The sequence below is a fragment of the Oncorhynchus keta genome, chromosome 1, assembly GCF_023373465.1.
Source record: "Oncorhynchus keta strain PuntledgeMale-10-30-2019 chromosome 1, Oket_V2, whole genome shotgun sequence".
Classification (NCBI taxonomy): domain Eukaryota; kingdom Metazoa; phylum Chordata; class Actinopteri; order Salmoniformes; family Salmonidae; genus Oncorhynchus; species Oncorhynchus keta.
Genome location: NC_068421.1, coordinates 74,220,086 through 74,236,728, shown reverse-complemented (window position 1 = coordinate 74,236,728; position 16,643 = coordinate 74,220,086). Strand labels below are relative to the sequence as shown.

The following is a 16,643-nucleotide window of genomic DNA, read 5'->3' as shown; positions in this document are numbered from 1 at the left end:
TAGATTAATTAGGGTCGATTTCAAGTTTTCTTAACAATTGGAAATCGGTATTTTTGGGCGCCGAGTTGCTGATTTTTTTCATTTATATATATATATATATAATATAATAATAATAATAATAATATATGCCATTTAGCAGACGCTTTTATCCAAAGCGACTTACAGTCATGTGTGCATACATTCTACGTATGGGTGGTCCCGGGGATCGAACCCACTACCCTGGCGTTACAAGCACCATGCTCTACCAACTGAGCTACAGAAGGACCACCACCAAAAATATATGTTTTTATACCATTATTTAACTAAGCAAGTCAGTTAAGAACACATTCTTATTTTCAATGACGGCCTAGTGGTGGGTTAACTGCCTTGTTCAGGGGCAGAACGACAGATTTTCACCTTGTCAACTTGGGGGATCCAATCTTGCAACATTACAGTTAACTAGTCCAACGCAATAACGACCTGCCTGTCGCTCGTTGCACTCCACAAGGAGAATGCCTGTTACGCGAATGCAGTAAGCCAAGGTAAGTTGCTAGCTAGCATTAAACTTATCTTCTAAAAAATAATCAATCATAATCACTAGTTAACTACACATGGTTGATGATATTACTAGATATTATCTAGCGTGTCCTGTGTTGCATATAATCTGACTGAGCATACAAGTATCTAAGTATCTGACTGAGCGGTAGTAGGCAGAAGCAGGCACGTAAACATTCATTCAAACAGCACTTTCGTGCGTTTAGCAGGCAGCTCTTCGTTGTGCGTCAAGCATTGCGCTGTTTATGACTTCAAGCCTATCAACTCCCGAGATGAGGCTGGTGTAACCGAAGTGAAATGGCTAGCTAGTTAGCGCGCGCTAATAGCGTTTCTAAAGTCACTCGCTCTGAGCCTTCTAGTAGTTGTTCCCCTTGCTCTGCATGGGTAACGCTGCTTCGATGGTGGCTGTTGTCGTTGTGTTGCTGGTTCGAGCCCAGGGAGGAGTGAGGAGAGGGACGGAAACTATACTGTTACACTTGCAAGACTAAAGTGCCTATAAGAACATCCAATAGTCAAAGGTTAATGAAATACAAATGGTATAGAGGGAAATAGTCCTATAATTCCTATAATAACTACAACCTAAAACTTCTTACCTGGGAATATTGAAGACTCATGTTAAAAGGAACCACCAGCTTTCATATGTTCTGAGCAAGGAACTTAAACGTTAACTTTCTTACATAGCACATATTGCACTTTTACTTTCTTTTCCAACACTTTGTTTTTGCATTATTTAAACCAAATTGAACATGTTCCATTATTTACTTGAGGCTAAATTGATTTTATTAATGTATTATATTAAGTTAAAATAAGTGTTCATTCAGTATTGTTGTAATTGTCATTATTACAAATACATGTAAAAAAATTACAAATCGGCCGATTAATCGGTATCGACTTATTTGGTCCTCCAATAAATCGGTATCGACCTCTAGTTTAGATATCTCAAAACGTTGGCTGAACAAACTGTAGTGTAAATACTCACCCATTTGCTCATGAGTAATCATCTTGAAAGTTTAAAAAAACTTGCACACAGCGATTCCCAGTATCACTTCAGTATATTAAGCTTACGTATTGTCCTCTCTGCGTTCGTCAGAGCTTCTTCCTCTTGACGATTAACCATGTATAATCACATCACATCCAGTGTTCGAATTATACATAGAGTCATGATCTCATCTCATAATCTCATCCACCCACCTTCTCCTTTCCTCTTCCAGACCCAGTGTTCTCCGATACTTGCAAGATCGACAACAAGTTCCTCTCTCTGAACTACCTTGCTGGCTACGTAGAGTCCCAGGCCTCTAAAGGATGTGTCCTGTCTGGACCCGACCAGGACCAAGAGGTCCACATCATCGAGCTGCAAGCACCCAACTCTAGTAGGTCAGTACTGTAATCCACCACAACCATAACATAAACATAACTCCAGCTGGTCAGTACTGTAGCCCACGACCAGAACCAAAAAAATAGTCTGACCCAAATAGGGTGCACGTTTATCTAGTTTGGGCTGGTTTCCTGGACACAGATTAGGCCTAGTTCTGGACTAAAGAGATGGAGATTCTCTATTGAGCTTGCTTTGAGTCGAGGAGCAGACTTAATTGTTCACTGGGAAACTGGCCCTTTATGTCAATATAATACACATTATGTCGATCACAGTAACTCTTAGCACAAACCTTAATGATCTCAGTGTAATTTCCCCATTACAAGAGGCCAGAATGATCTCTCTCTCTCTGGTCTCTGGTAGTTTGTTTTGGATACGAAGGAAGAGGGTAGGTAATATTGACCTTATGATGTTCTGTTAAGAACTCTACCTCAGGCTCAGAGTCTATGAGGTTGTCCCAAATTGGCACCCTATTCACTATTCCCCATTTGGGATGCAACCTCCAGTCTGCCAGATGATCGCCTCACTCTTCCAGTGGTGTGATTACTTTGTATATGCATGAAGAGCCCAGAAATACATGTATTTCACCATACTTCCACTATGTGGTCTGGTCTGTTACACACATGTCCTCCTCTTTCTGGGAATACTTCCAGTTTCTTAATCAGTTGGCCAGACTGAGAGAAGGCATGTAAATACAGAGTGTTTTGGGCCTTCCAAAATTCTTATGTCTCTCTCTCTCTCTCCCTCTCATTGAGCAGTGCGTTCCAGGTGGATGTGATCGTTGATCTGAGGCCGTTGGGGGCAGATGTTCTGTTGCCTCGTGACATCGTGCTGCTGCTGAAGTGTCAGAAGTCTGTCAACTGGGTCATCAAGGCTCACAGCATCAGCGGGAAACTGAATGTAGTGGTACGTGACTCAGAACGTCACTCTTAACGTAACAAACACAGCCTCTCCTTTTGGAAAGAGCTGTTTTGATTTTCAGTAGTAGCAGTTTATTTAATGGCCATCTCCAGAGACCCAAGAATCCATCCCTCAGCTTTATAGCAAACCAAGTGGCGGCACTGTTGAGTTCAAATTGAGTAGTTCTACTTTCAGATTTGTCACTGCCAAAATGTTTTTCACTGACTCAGTAACACATCACAATGGCACTGATGGTGTGAGGGGATACAGGCAGAATAACCATGTCACAACACATGACTAGACAGGCACAGCAGACAGACAGGCATGTCACCACTTTGTGTTGCTGACCAATACATTTGTCACAATCTGAGGAGTGTTGAAGTGGCACCTGGTTTCAACCTGCCTGCAGGGGATGTAGGGATGGAAGGAGGGAGGGGGATGGATGAACCGTGAAATATCACCCTGACAGCACTAAGGGTTGTCATCGCATCAAATAAGGAAGGGAAAGGAGGAGGAGAAAGGAGGAAGAGAGGAGGGGGGCAAAACATATTCATAGGCTCATCACAGACAGTATTTGTGCTCACAGCCTGACCTGTTTGTCATCCATGATAATGTGAGTTATGAGCGCTGCTGACTGCAGGCCCTGGCTGACTGCAGGCCCTGGCTGACTGCAGGCCCTGGCTGACTGCAGGCCCTGGCTGACTGCAGGCCCTGGCTGACTGCAGGCCCTGGCTGACTGCAGGCCCTGGCTGACTGCAGGCCCTGGTTGCATCCCAAATGACACTCTATTCCCTATAAAGTGAACTACTTTTGACCAAAGTACTATGGGCCCTGGTCAAATGTAGTGCACTATAATGGGAATAGGGTGCCATTTGGGACCAGTCCTAGCTCTGCCTATGGTTTCACCAGACCTGAGTGGTTTGGATTGCAGAAACGGTAGGGTGTTTGGATGGGTAGGCGTATAACGCAAACGTGTATTAACACAAAGGTTGGCAGTTTACCTGCAGTTTACCTACTGACCTGCAGTTTACTGTTCTAGGACAGTACCAGTACCAGCTTGGTCCTATATGGGTTGGCAGGTAGCCTAGCGGTTAAGAGCGTTGGGCCAGTAACTGAAAGGTTGCTGGTTCAAATCCCCAAGCTGACTACGTGGAGAAAAAAACATATGCTGATGTGCCCTTGAGCAAGGCACTTAACCATATTTGCTTTGGATAAATTACAAAAATAAATATCTGTTTAACATGACAGTTAATAACCAAATCAAATATTATTTGTCACATGCGCCGAATACTTAACCGTGAAATGCTCACAGATCTCGACAAACCATTTCTGTCAGAACCTTGCGTTGTGCACGGGGGCATTGTCATGCTGAAACAGGAAAGGGCCTTCCCCAAACGATTGTCAGAAAGTTGGAAGCACTGAATCATCTAAAATGTAATTGTAGGCTGTAGCGTTAACATTTCCCTTTACTGGAAGAAAGGGGCCTAGCCCCAACCATTATTCCTCCTCCACCAAACTTTACATCTGGCACTATGTATTGGGGCAGGCCGGATCACCTGTTGCCATTTCCCCCATTCTGTCTCGGCTTCTATCTGTCCAAGCTCTTCATCAGTATATTCTGGCCCATATAAATATGGTTCTGCAAAGTATGCATCCAAATCAAATCAAATAAAATGTTATTTGTCACATACACATGGTTAGCAGATGTTAATGCGAGTGTAGTGAAATGCTTGTGCTTCTAGTTCCGACAATGCAGTGATAACCAACAAGTAATCTAACTAACAATTCCAAAACGACTGTCTTATACACAGTGTAAGGGGATAAAGAATATGTACATAAGGATATATGAATATATATGAGTATATATTGAGTGATGTATGAGTGATGGTACAGAGCAGCATACAGTAGATGGTATCGAGTACAGTATATACATATGAGATAAGTATGTAGACAAAGTAAACAAAGTGGCATAGTTAAAGTGGCTAGTGATACATGTATTACATAAGGATGCAGTCGATGATGTAGAGTACAGTATATACGTATGCATATGAGATGAATGATGTAGGGTAAGTAACATTATATAAGGTAGCATTGTTTAAAGTGGCTAGTGATATATTTACATCATTTCCCATCGATTCCCATTATTAAAGTGGCTGGAGTTGGGTCAGTGTCAATGACAGTGTGTTGGCAGCAGCCACTCAATGTTAGTGGTGGCTGTTTAACAGTCTGATGGCCTTGAGATAGAAGCTGTTTTTCAGTCTCTCGGTCCCAGCTTTGATGCACCTGTACTGACCTCGCCTTCTGGATGATAGCGGGGTGAACAGGCAGTGGTTCGGGTGGTTGATGTCCTTGATGATCTTTATGGCCTTCCTGTAACATCGGGTGGTGTAGGTGTCCTGGAGGGCAGGTAGTTTGCCCCCGGTGATGCGTTGTGCAGACCTCACTACCCTCTGGAGAGCCTTACGGTTGAGGGCGGAGCAGTTGCCGTACCAGGCGGTGATACAGAGACAAGATGCTCTCGATTGTGCATCTGTAGAAGTTTGTGAGTGCTTTTGGTGACAAGCCAAATTTCTTCAGCCTCCTGAGGTTGAAGAGGCGCTGCTGCGCCTTCTTCACGACGCTGTCAGTGTGAGTGGACCAATTCAGTTTGTCTGTGATGTGTATGCCGAGGAACTTAAAACTTGCTACCCTCTCCACTACTGTTCCATCGATGTGGATAGGGGGGTGTTCCCTCTGCTGTTTCCTGAAGTCCACAATCATCTCCTTAGTTTTGTTGACGTTGAGTGTGAGGTTATTTTCCTGACATTGAGTCGGACAGCTGAAACTGTTTTGATTTGTTTTGACATGTTTTGATTTTGATGTAATGGTTTTGGGCAGTGTAGCGCTTGAAAGATGTGTCTGTAGTGCGCTATCCTCGAGTAGCAGGCTCCATAGAATTTGGAGGTGTGGCTAAGCAAGACTAGCAGCACGCGGATGTAGTAGTGACATAGAAATTAGTTCCAATACAAGGGCAAAACAGTAAACACAGTTCGGGATATGCACATTTATGCTCGTAATTGTGGAAAAAGTGTTTCGATATTGACATGCCTGTATAGCCCAGATGTTTTGAAACGCGTTTTTCGGGGTGAGTCTGGCCACTACCACAATTTGACTCTTGCAAGCAACTAAGACAGCCAAAGAAATTTCAGGAATGGAAGTCTGATCAAACCAATTGTCTGGGTGAGTCTTCAAAACTAAAAGTAAGTGGAAAATGGTCTAACATGTTAAAATCCCAAATATCACTTTAAGCATTCTTTTGACTATTTAGCAGTCTTATGGCATGGGGTAGAAGCTGTCTTGGAGCCTGTTAGTCTGACAGCCGAAGCTCCGGTACCATTTGCCAGATGGTAGCAGAGTAAACAGTCAATGACTTGGGGGGCTGGAGTCCTTGGCAATTTTTCTGGCCTGATATAGAGATCCTGGATGGCAGGGAGCTCGCCCCAAGTGATGTACTGGACTGTCCGCATCACCCTCTGTAGCGCTTTGCGGTCGATGGTGGTGCATTTGCCATACCAAGCCGGGATGCAGCCAGTCAAGATGCTTTCGATGGTGCAGCTGTACAACTTTCTGAGAATTCGAGAGCCCATGCTAAATCTTTTCAGCCTCCTGAGGAGAAAGAGGACTGTTGTGCCCTCTTCACAACTGTCTGTGTAGACCATGTTAAGTCCTTAGTGATGTGGATGCCAAGGAATTTAAAGCTCTGAACCAGCTCCACAACAGCCCTGTCTATGTGGACAGGGACGTGTTCTCCCCTCCTTCTCCTGTAGTCCACGATCAGCTCCTTGGTCTTATTGACATTGAGGGAAAGGTTGTTGTCATGGCACACCTCTTCCAAGTCTCTGACCTCCTCCCTCATCGCTGTCGGTGATCAGGCCTACCCACCATCAGGCCTACCCACTAATTACAGAGGTAGGTGTTCAGTCCCATGGTCCCCAGCTTGCAGATGAGCTTGTAAGGGATTATGGTGTTGAAAGCTGAGCTGTAGTCTATGAACAGCATTCTTACATAGTTATTTCCCCTCTTGTCCAGGTGGGAGAGGGCAGTGTGAAGTAACTAGATTGGGTCATCTGTGGATCTGTTAAGGCGGAATGCGAATTGGAGTGGGTCCAGGGTGTCTGGGAAAGTACAGGCCAGGGTGACAGAGTACATGAGCCTTGGTCATATGTAGTACACTAAATAGGGAATAGGATGCCATTTGAGACAGAGTGGATCTGTAAGAAGGGATTAGCTCCCTCACATTATACAGCACGGAACACTGCAGAACTAATGAGGAATTCTGGTAGAAATCTGACATAGACTAAGTCCCACCATTGATCAGGCCTTCGATGTGTGTGTGTGTGTGTGTTTGATCGAGCGTGCGTGCTATGGGCAGGAGTACATTTGTCATGGGTTTTCCTTCCATGAAGAAACCTAACAAATGTAAAATGGTTCTTCGACTTTTACTCTGTCAAGATATGAAAGTATGTGAAATACTCTCACTTTCATTGTGGGTTGTGGTCACGCTGGCTTTTGAAGCTGACAGGGTCGTTTTTACTGTTCCATACAGTCAGACAAAGTAAATGAAACTTTAGCAGAGGTAGATATTACTGTAAATGCTGCTGACTAGAAGAGAAAAAGCACCCACTTTGATCTCTATAAAATGACTTTCATGACACAGAATGGTTTAAAATATGGTCAGATTGCTCTGTTTGTACTGAGGGACGAGCATCACATAGGAGTGACTCCATCTGTCAGAAGAAAATGACTGTATACTGTATGTCATATTTAATATTCCATGACTAATATAAACCTGTATTTACCTTTCTTTCAGACGCCAGATACCATCAGTCTGAGCCCCAACACAGAGAGGCTGATGGAGGTGTCTAGGACCCCTAAGCACCACCTCCCGTCTGGCTCTCAGGCCCTGATCAAGTGGGCAGAGGATCATGGTTACGGACCGGTCACCACCTACACCCACACACCTGTAGCTAACACCTTTAACCTGAGGCTCAGGGAGCCAGGTGAGAAACACCCAGGCTTCTATAATTCTGTTTATAGACAACTGATTGTATTGTTGGTGCCCCCCCATCCCCTAAGAGTGACATGCTCGCATCCCCTGATCTCTGCACATAGTTTTTACGATTCTTTATAGAAAATATTAGATCCCAGATTGACAGTATCCGACACCATAACAGCATTTCTGGTCAGGAGGCACTAAAGGCAACCGCTCTGAGACTGTCTACTGCTTCCTTTTGCTCATTTGAGCAAATATCCTTTAATTCCCTCCTGGATACTGTAGCTCACATGAAGACATCCTCCTGCCCCTTAGAAGTGATCCCTACTAGACTACTTAAAGAAGTTATGCCTAATGTTGGCCTCAACATTATGTCTATTGTAAATTGCGCCATGAACTCTATGACTCCTTTCCAAAAACAGCTCTGGTCCAACCTCTCCTTAAAAAGACAATCTAGACCCCTCATCACTGAGTAATTATAGACTTCTAAACATCCTTTTTTTATCCAAGATTTTTATAAGTTGTTTTCAAGCAATTGGTGGCTTATTTGAGTATGAATAACTTATTTGAAAAATTCCGGTCAGGCTTCCACTGGGCTTGGGCGGTATACCGGGGTATTTGGAAGTAGCCACGGGATGGTTTTTCAATATTGTCACCATTGAACATACTTATTTTAATTTTTTCAATAAATTTTAATATTTGTAGCTTAGTTTTGAGTAAATACCTGCAGTCAAATTGTGCAATATATTAGGAGATTGCATTCTTCATTTCACCTGTCACATTATTTTACATTAAGAATCTTACCTTACTTCCCCAGAACAGTTGAGCCAGTCAAGTGTTTGTTTGTAAATAGCACAACGGGAGAAAGCGGGAGCAGGTGAGTCCTGCTGTGTATTGACAAGGGTCACGTTTTATATTGAAAGCCAATGGTGTCTTTTGCTTCACTAGTGATCAGGGATGTGCAGCTATAGTTTTCCTTCACAGAAAAAACATTAGCGCAACAAATTTGGCAGAAAATAGCTTCATGACAACAGAAGCGCAACACTACTTGGCTGGCAACCAGGAAAGTAAATGAGCTTACAATGAAAAAGCAAGGTCTTTTTTGCAAAAACGATGCATGGCCATCATATTTCTAATGTTTATCATAGAAAGAATGTAGCCAGCTAAATTTCCAAATGTTTTGCTTAAAATTCATCTCAAAGCGCTGTCTGATAATAGAATGCCCGTTCGTGAAGTCTCATCCAAGTGGAGAAGTGCAGCTTGAAGCACAAATTTAATCTGGTGTCGAGCAGAAATTCCAGTAAGAAGCATTTTAGATCTGCTTTCCAAAACACAGCAAAATATTTCTTATGCGTTTCATATTTTGTTCCTGCATGAAAAAACACAGAATTCTGCATTACCGCAACCCTTAATTGAACTTGCTAGTTATCTAAGTAAGTGGCTGAATTAACAATATTGGGTTAGCTTTCTGCCATGTTTGATAAGTCAAAGCACTTTGGATGAGTTATCTGTAGGCTGTCTTGATTTCCTTGCTTTTTTTTAATCCTCTCTGTTCTTGGCCCGTCTGCTCCTCCCCATCTTCTTCAAGCAGAGCAGGCAGGCAGGCCAGTTGCCCTAGTGACTCCAGATTCCACAGATACAGCCTGTACACACTGCTCGAGAGTACTGTTCAGACAAGCATGCGTCAAAACTTTGAGTCCCTCATTCACATTCGCTTGTAAATGTCCAAACTCACCAAAAATGACATTCGGTAGCTCCTACCTATATATGTATAACTTTATGAGCTGGATTGCCTGTCTTTGCAATAAGTTTATTTTTGTTTGCGCACGTTAGCATATTTAGCTAGCAACTTCCATGGAAATGTGTTATTACTTATTCTAATTTTGTTAGCATTCTGGTAATAGATGCCCACAGGGCTTTTTTGAGTTTATTTTGGCTTCCCCTTGTGTACCAAGCTAGTAATACCGTAAATCCTGGGATTTACGCCCAACCCTACAAGTGACCTAAGCGACTTTGAGCGTGGTATGATTGTCTGTGCCAGGCACGTCGGTTCCAGTATCTCAGAAACAGCCGGCCTCCTGGGCTTTTCATGCATGACAGTGTCTAGGGTTTACAGAGAATGGTGCGACAAACAAAAAACATCCAGTCAGCAGCAGTCTTGTGGGCAAAAACAGCTTGTTGATGAGAAAGCTCGAAGGAGATTGGCAAGAATCGTGCAAGCTAACAGACGGGCCACAAACAGGCAAATAACGGTGGTGTGCAGAATGGCATCTCGGAACGCACAACTCATCAGTCCTTGTCATGGATGGGCTATTGCAGTAGAAGACAGGTTTCACTCCTATCAGCTAAAAACAAGAAGAAGCGGCTCCAGTGTGCATGTGATCACCAACACTGGACAATTGAGGAATGGAAAAACATCACCTGGTCCGACGAACCCCGGTTCCTGTTGCGTCACGCTGATGGTAGCCAGGATTTGGTGTAAACAGCATGAGTCCATGGCACCATCCTGCCTGGTGTCAATGATACAGGCTGGTGGCGGTGGTGTAAAGGTGTGGGGAATATTTTCCTGACACATATTAGGTCCCTTGATAGCAATTGAGCCACGTTTGAATGCCACACCTTGTAGAATCCATTCTCTGAAGAATTCAGGCTGATCTGGAGGCAAAGGGGGCTCCGAACCGGTACTAGATGGGTGTAACTAATAAAGTGGTCATTGAAAGTGTATGTTTACTGTAATGAAAATAATAGATAATGCATGACAAATAGACATTGGTTTACGACATTTAAGAAATATATCTACTGTGTAAATAAATTATGCTAATAATAATAATACATTTTATTTGTAAGCGCTTGTTATAAAAGTATAAACTATTATAAATCATTGATTTTTAAAACCACATACCATCGACATACAATTTTAACTGTCCATAAAGACAATAGTCTGAAACTCAAGTCTGTTAACTCTGAGCCAATTTAGTTTCAATGTTCTGTTCTGTTTGTGCTCGGTGCAATCTCCATGTCTTTAAAATCACCAGATGAGGCCTGTGTGTGTGTGTGTGTGTGTGTGTAAGTGTGTGTGCGTGCGTGCTTGTCCTTTCGCGAGTCTCTGTATCTGTGCATCCGTGTGTGTGACTAAAATATGTCACACACACTTCACTTACAGATGTGGTGGATCCCCTGGATTCTATGTTCCCTCCAGAACTCTCCATCTTACGTGACACCAACCCCATCCTCTCTGGTGGTCAGGGGGGTGCTGCCCCACACTCCAGTGGCCTGCCCTTCACCTTCCCCTTGCCCCCGCTCATGGAGCAGGGCCTGCCCTACCTGTCCCTGGAAGACCAGCCTTGGCTGGGAGGGGAGCTGGGTGGGGAGCCTGAGGAGCAGCAGGGGACCCTCAGTGTTGGTCTCAGTGTTCAGTGTGAGGAGAGCAGGATAGTGGTCTGCATCGACCGAGAGAGTCTGCAGGTGAGGAGATACTTGAGTAGTCAGCCAACTGGTTTATCGCTGTGACTAAATGTCAGCCTTCATTGTGTCAAAAATGGAGGAAAGGCAGTTGTGGAATTCACACTTTTCATGCTTGATTTAACTGTATGATTATTCCTCTTTAATACTGACTGGCACTGACTTGAGTCAACAGTGTGTAGTGTGTTTGCTACTGTGTGTGTGTGTCTGTACTTGTGTGCTACCATTGGGCACTGTGAAGCAGGCCCAACACAATAGACAACAGTGTAGTAAAGCCCTCACACTGCAATTAGGTATACTTATGGTTAGAGTTGGACTATCCTGTGGTTTTATTTAACATCACACAGAGAAGTAGTATGTGCTGTAGAATAGCATAGTGACGTCTAATGCCTCACTAGTCTAGTGTCATGTGTCTCAGTCAGCTTTACTGATCGTTTTGAGATGATCATTGATCATGATTTAAATTTTATTGCAAAGATTATAGATTATATTGACATTATATCATTAAAAAAATACTTTATAGATGATTGACTATTTATTTATAATTACATTGTCTCTTTCCTCAGGCCAACGGTTACGCTAATGTCAACCTGACTCTTCAAGACCCAGAATGCAAAGCAACGGTCAACTCCACCCACTACACGTTGGTGACCCCATTGGAGGGCTGTCAGACCACCAAGTACCCCATGCACCCCGGTCCTATGGTCCTCTACATCAACTCAGTGAGTAGCACATTTAGCAAATGATCAACTCATTGAAGGCACGTTTCCTGGACCCTAGCCTACCACATGTTACCATACGCCAAAATCTTGTAAAGCCTGGAAATTGAGGGTGCCCAGACCCTAATAAGCATACCCCTGGACTAAAATGCATCTCCATTTAAAATACTTTCAGTCCAAGACTTGGCTTGGTCTGTGTCTGGAAACTAGCCCTATATGAGTACTGTATTCACATATTTAAATAGAACAATTATAGGATCTCTATGGCCGTATCCCCCAACCCTATCCTGTTACTCTGAACAATGGTAATCCATTATCTCTATGTGCATGGGAGGAACAACTAGGGGCAGCTAGCGCTAAAATCAGGACAACAGTATGAATTGCTGTGGGAAGTAGGGGTGCTGAGGGGACTTTCCATCCCTTGATAAATCAAAATTTAAATAAATAACTAAAATGTGTTAACTAGGCCTTTATTACTCCTGGATAATTCTTGTTTTTTTCTCTTCTTAGATACAAAGATAACTTCAGTTCCCTATGGTCAAAATAAAGTATTCTTCATTTAGCTGTTTCGCAATACATCAAAGCCCCATGTCCTTGTGTGTTCCATCCTACGAATAAGCATTTTAATGTATTAGACTTGGGCCTTGTGCCACCGGGATATTTGGTCATACCAGCATTGAACACAAGGGGAGCTATTTTCAAACCCCACTGAGCCTCTGTAGTCCTAAGGTTAGCAATGCCAACCCATAGAGTGCTAACTAAATGCTAACAAGCACATTGCAAACATTTTATACAGTCTCTGAGCTAAACTATTTGCAGGACAGACATCCCAGCTCATACATTTTTACAAGGAACTAAAAACTGCTACTCACAGTTTTCTACACAAAACACACATTAGACAGCAAGGCTCTTGATCCAGCAGTGGATTCTCAGCTGTTACAAAGCGAAGCTTGATTTTGGAAGACGCTAACCACTTAGCTAGATAGCTAACAAGCTATTAAATTAGCAAAACCCAATGCACAACCGCAGAGCATTTAGCACATTTTAGACAGTTACCGTAATAGTTATAAAATATCTAGCTGGCAAACATTTAGTTGTGAATTCCATAGTGAAACTAGATCACCGGACGCGTGCTGCACAACAGTTAGTGACTCACAAGGTTCTGCTCTCGTTGTTGTGTGCTTGTAAACAAACACCACGTGACGGGTGACTGCCAGTAAGCTTCATTATAAAACAATATTTGACAGGTAAACTGAAGAACGGAATCTTCTTTATCTCCCAACGTATTGCACAAGTTGACTGCAGGTATTTACTTAAAAAGTAGCTACAAATATTCTAATGTATAAAAATTTAAAATAAATAGTTTCAACGGTATTGACGATATTGAAAAAACATCCTGTGGCTATTTCAAAAATTCCCCCGGTATATGGTATATATGGTATACCGCCCAAGTCTACGATTTACTATATTAGAGCATTGGTCAAAAATAGTGCAATATATAGGGAATAGTGTGCCATTTGGGATACATCCTTAGACTAGAGACTACACTGGAGGGTCAACACGTGTGAAATAAGCACCAGTAGGAATAAACTAAATGTCAATGGCAATAATTGACCTCATTTAGTCCTTCTCTTCTATCCCTAACTCACCTCTGAGCCTGTAAACAACTGAAGTACACAGAGTGGGCTTCCAGTTTTTTCTTTCCTGTGGAGAAAATTAAATATATATGCTTCACAGGGTTCTACCTGATAGAGCTCTCAGCTCTGGACTGTTGAAATCTCTGGACGTTCCCACGTTTTAATTTCAGCTCATCTGTTGCAGAATGTTGTGGCAGCTAGATTCAGACCAGAGCCGCATCACTGGTGTCCTGAGTAGGGTTGCAAAGGGAGGGTATATTACTGGAAACTTTAGAGGTTTACCAGTAAACCACCAGAATCTTCAAAGGATTTTATGTAATCTATCACAATACATCTAATGGCCCTTTTGTGTACAGTTCTGTAATAATCTCTGGCCCTCTGTGTGGCCTTATCACATGTACAACTTATGAAATGATTGAATAAGATTTTTTCTTTTTACTAATTGAATGACAAAGCTGTAAAACCTTATTCACCATCATCTTAGTGATACCATTGGTGTTTAATATGAGGGTTTCAGCATTAAATATCCTATATATGTTGTTTTTTAAAAACTTGTATGTATTGTATGTTATTATGTCAATATGTATTTGTTTCAGTGTTTTGCCATCAAACTGGTGGCAGTTATGAAAAAGTCAATAGTTAGTAGAGTTAATTTAAAGTAATTGCATGCTTTTTTCATTAATTAGACTATTTTCTCTTGAACCATGTACTAGAAACTCATGAACAATATGGACACAGATATAAAAAAGGAATATTCTATATTATTCTAAATGTTTTTAAGTTATTCAAATATACATCTCCAAAGTTACGATAGATTGCCATAGATTTTCTGTTAATTACCTAAATTACCGGCAGCTTTGCAACACTAGTCCTGAGCCCCTGAATGAAACAACACCATTCACACGCAGAACATTATTTTTAAATAGTTTGTCGCCAATCACTTGTGAAGTTTCCTGGTGTATGTCTCAAAAGGCACCCTATTCCCTATATATTGCACTGTTTCTTTTACCAACGCCCTGACAAAAGTAGTGCACTATATATGTAGTAGGGTGTCATTTGAGATGCACCCTTAACATTATTTGGCACATGGGAACATGTCCTATTCACCTTGTGAATATATCTGAACTATGTTCAATGATTCAATGATCAACTCTCCTATGTGGCTGACGTACAGATTCTAAAAAGTCAACCTGAACCTGATCAATGTGGGTGTTTCCCAAATGGCACCCTAGCTATATAGTACACTACTTTAGAACAGGCTTTGGTCAGGCTTTGGGGTGCCATTTGGGACGCATACTGTATCTGAACTGTGTTCACTGATGTGTTCAACTCCCCTGTGGTTGACATCCAGATCCTGATAAGTCACGATGGGCCTAAGGATGGGAGTGGTGTTCCCCTGGATTACGATGATCTAGAATCCGGAGACGTGACTTTCCCTGGGGAGACAGAGGCGCTGGAGAGGGCTGCTTTCCTGGAGCACACCACGGGGCCTGATCACAGGTCCTCCATTCTGGTAAGACATCTATAATATTAGATAACATGGATTCTATATGATTCTCTCTCAGGACCAGCACGTAAGTCCTTCATTCTGGTAAGACATCTAGCTACACAGGGCCAGCTACAGGCATAAGCGGTCGCTTCTTTTTTTTCACAACTTCTATAAAACTGCAAAGATGTCTCTCCACCCAATGGCAAAATGGGTAGTATTGCAGAAAATTAACTTTAAAACTCAAATTCTTCTCTCAGCCATGAAAGGGGAGGGGAGCACTAATATGTTTTACCGGGACATGGGGGCCCCCAACCAGATCTCACTTAGGGCCCTCAAATGGCTAGAGCCAGTCCTGTACCTACATGACTCTCTGTTTGTTTGTTTTTCATACATTTGGTCTCCCTCGAACAAGAGGTTGGTTTTCAAACTCAAGGGAGTTTACCCTGGTTAATTAACCCTAAATGAAAAAGGAATTAAGAGAGTAGCATTGCATGACAGGGCCTGCCTGGGGTTGAGAGAGTTGGGAGTCAAGACCAGACCACTGATCATCAATAAATAATATACTACCTCCACCTGAATCCTGTCCAGATGGTTGAAACTCCATCTCCCAGAGTCCCTCAGTGCTAGTAAAGACTCATCTGGCTTCTTAGGAGGATGGAAGATTCCAACTCTCACTGTCTACTCCCCACATTATCTTTATGTCTTGAACTTCTTCTGACCTGAGCGTTTTGGGAAATCTGCTATCACGCTTTCCCTTTCATCTACAAAGTCTCTTTCCTTTCTCTCTCTGTGTCTCTATAGCCATACTATTTACCCATACACACTCTTCCTCTCTCATCGTTGTCTCCTCCTGCCTGTATCTCTGTGTCTCTATAGCCATACTCTTTACCCATGCACACTCTTCCTCTCTCATCGTTGTCTCCTCCTGCCTGTTTCTCTGTGTCTCTATAGCCATACTCTTTACCCATGCACACTCTTCCTCTCTCATCGTTGTCTCCTCCTGCCTGTATCTCTGTGTCTCTATAGCCATACTCTTTACCCATACACACTCTTGCTCTCTCATCGTTGTCTCCTCCTGCCTGTATCTCTGTGTCTCTATAGCCATACTCTTTACCCATGCACACTCTTCCTCTCTCATCGTTGTCTCCTCCTGCCTGTATCTCTGTGTCTCTATAGCCATACTCTTTACCCATGCACACTCTTCCTCTCTCATCATTGTCTCCTCCTGCCTGTATCTCTGTGTCTCTATAGCCATACTCTTTACCCATGCACACTCTTCCTCTCTCATCTTTGTCTCCTCCTGCCTGTATCTCTGTGTCTCTATAGCCATACTCTTTACCCATGCACACTCTTCCTCTCTCATCTTTGTCTCCTCCTGCCTGTATCTCTGTGTCTCTATAGCCATACTCTTTACCCATGCACACTCTTCCTCTCTCATCATTGTCTCCTCCTGCCTGTATCTCTGTGTCTCTATAGCCATACTCTTTACCCATGCACA

The 16,643-nt window shown here is 42.8% G+C and overlaps 1 protein-coding gene across 2 annotated transcripts in view; it reads left to right on the top strand.

The window, feature by feature from the left end:
- The window catches only part of LOC118384066 (transforming growth factor beta receptor type 3-like), a 143,685-nt gene that overhangs the window by 97,520 nt on the left and 29,522 nt on the right, over window positions 1-16,643 (top strand). The window contains exons 6-11 of one of the 2 annotated variants that reach the window (XM_035770443.2): window positions 1,746-1,908; window positions 2,665-2,812; window positions 7,656-7,845; window positions 11,038-11,303; window positions 11,867-12,022; window positions 15,008-15,169. In XM_035770443.2, coding sequence (XP_035626336.2) covers window positions 1,746-1,908; window positions 2,665-2,812; window positions 7,656-7,845; window positions 11,038-11,303; window positions 11,867-12,022; window positions 15,008-15,169 — 1,085 coding nt within the window. Of the gene's footprint in view, window positions 1-1,745; window positions 1,909-2,664; window positions 2,813-7,655; window positions 7,846-11,001; window positions 11,304-11,866; window positions 12,023-15,007; window positions 15,170-16,643 lie in introns of both variants that reach the window. The other variant, XM_052460748.1, reaches the window with a different exon arrangement.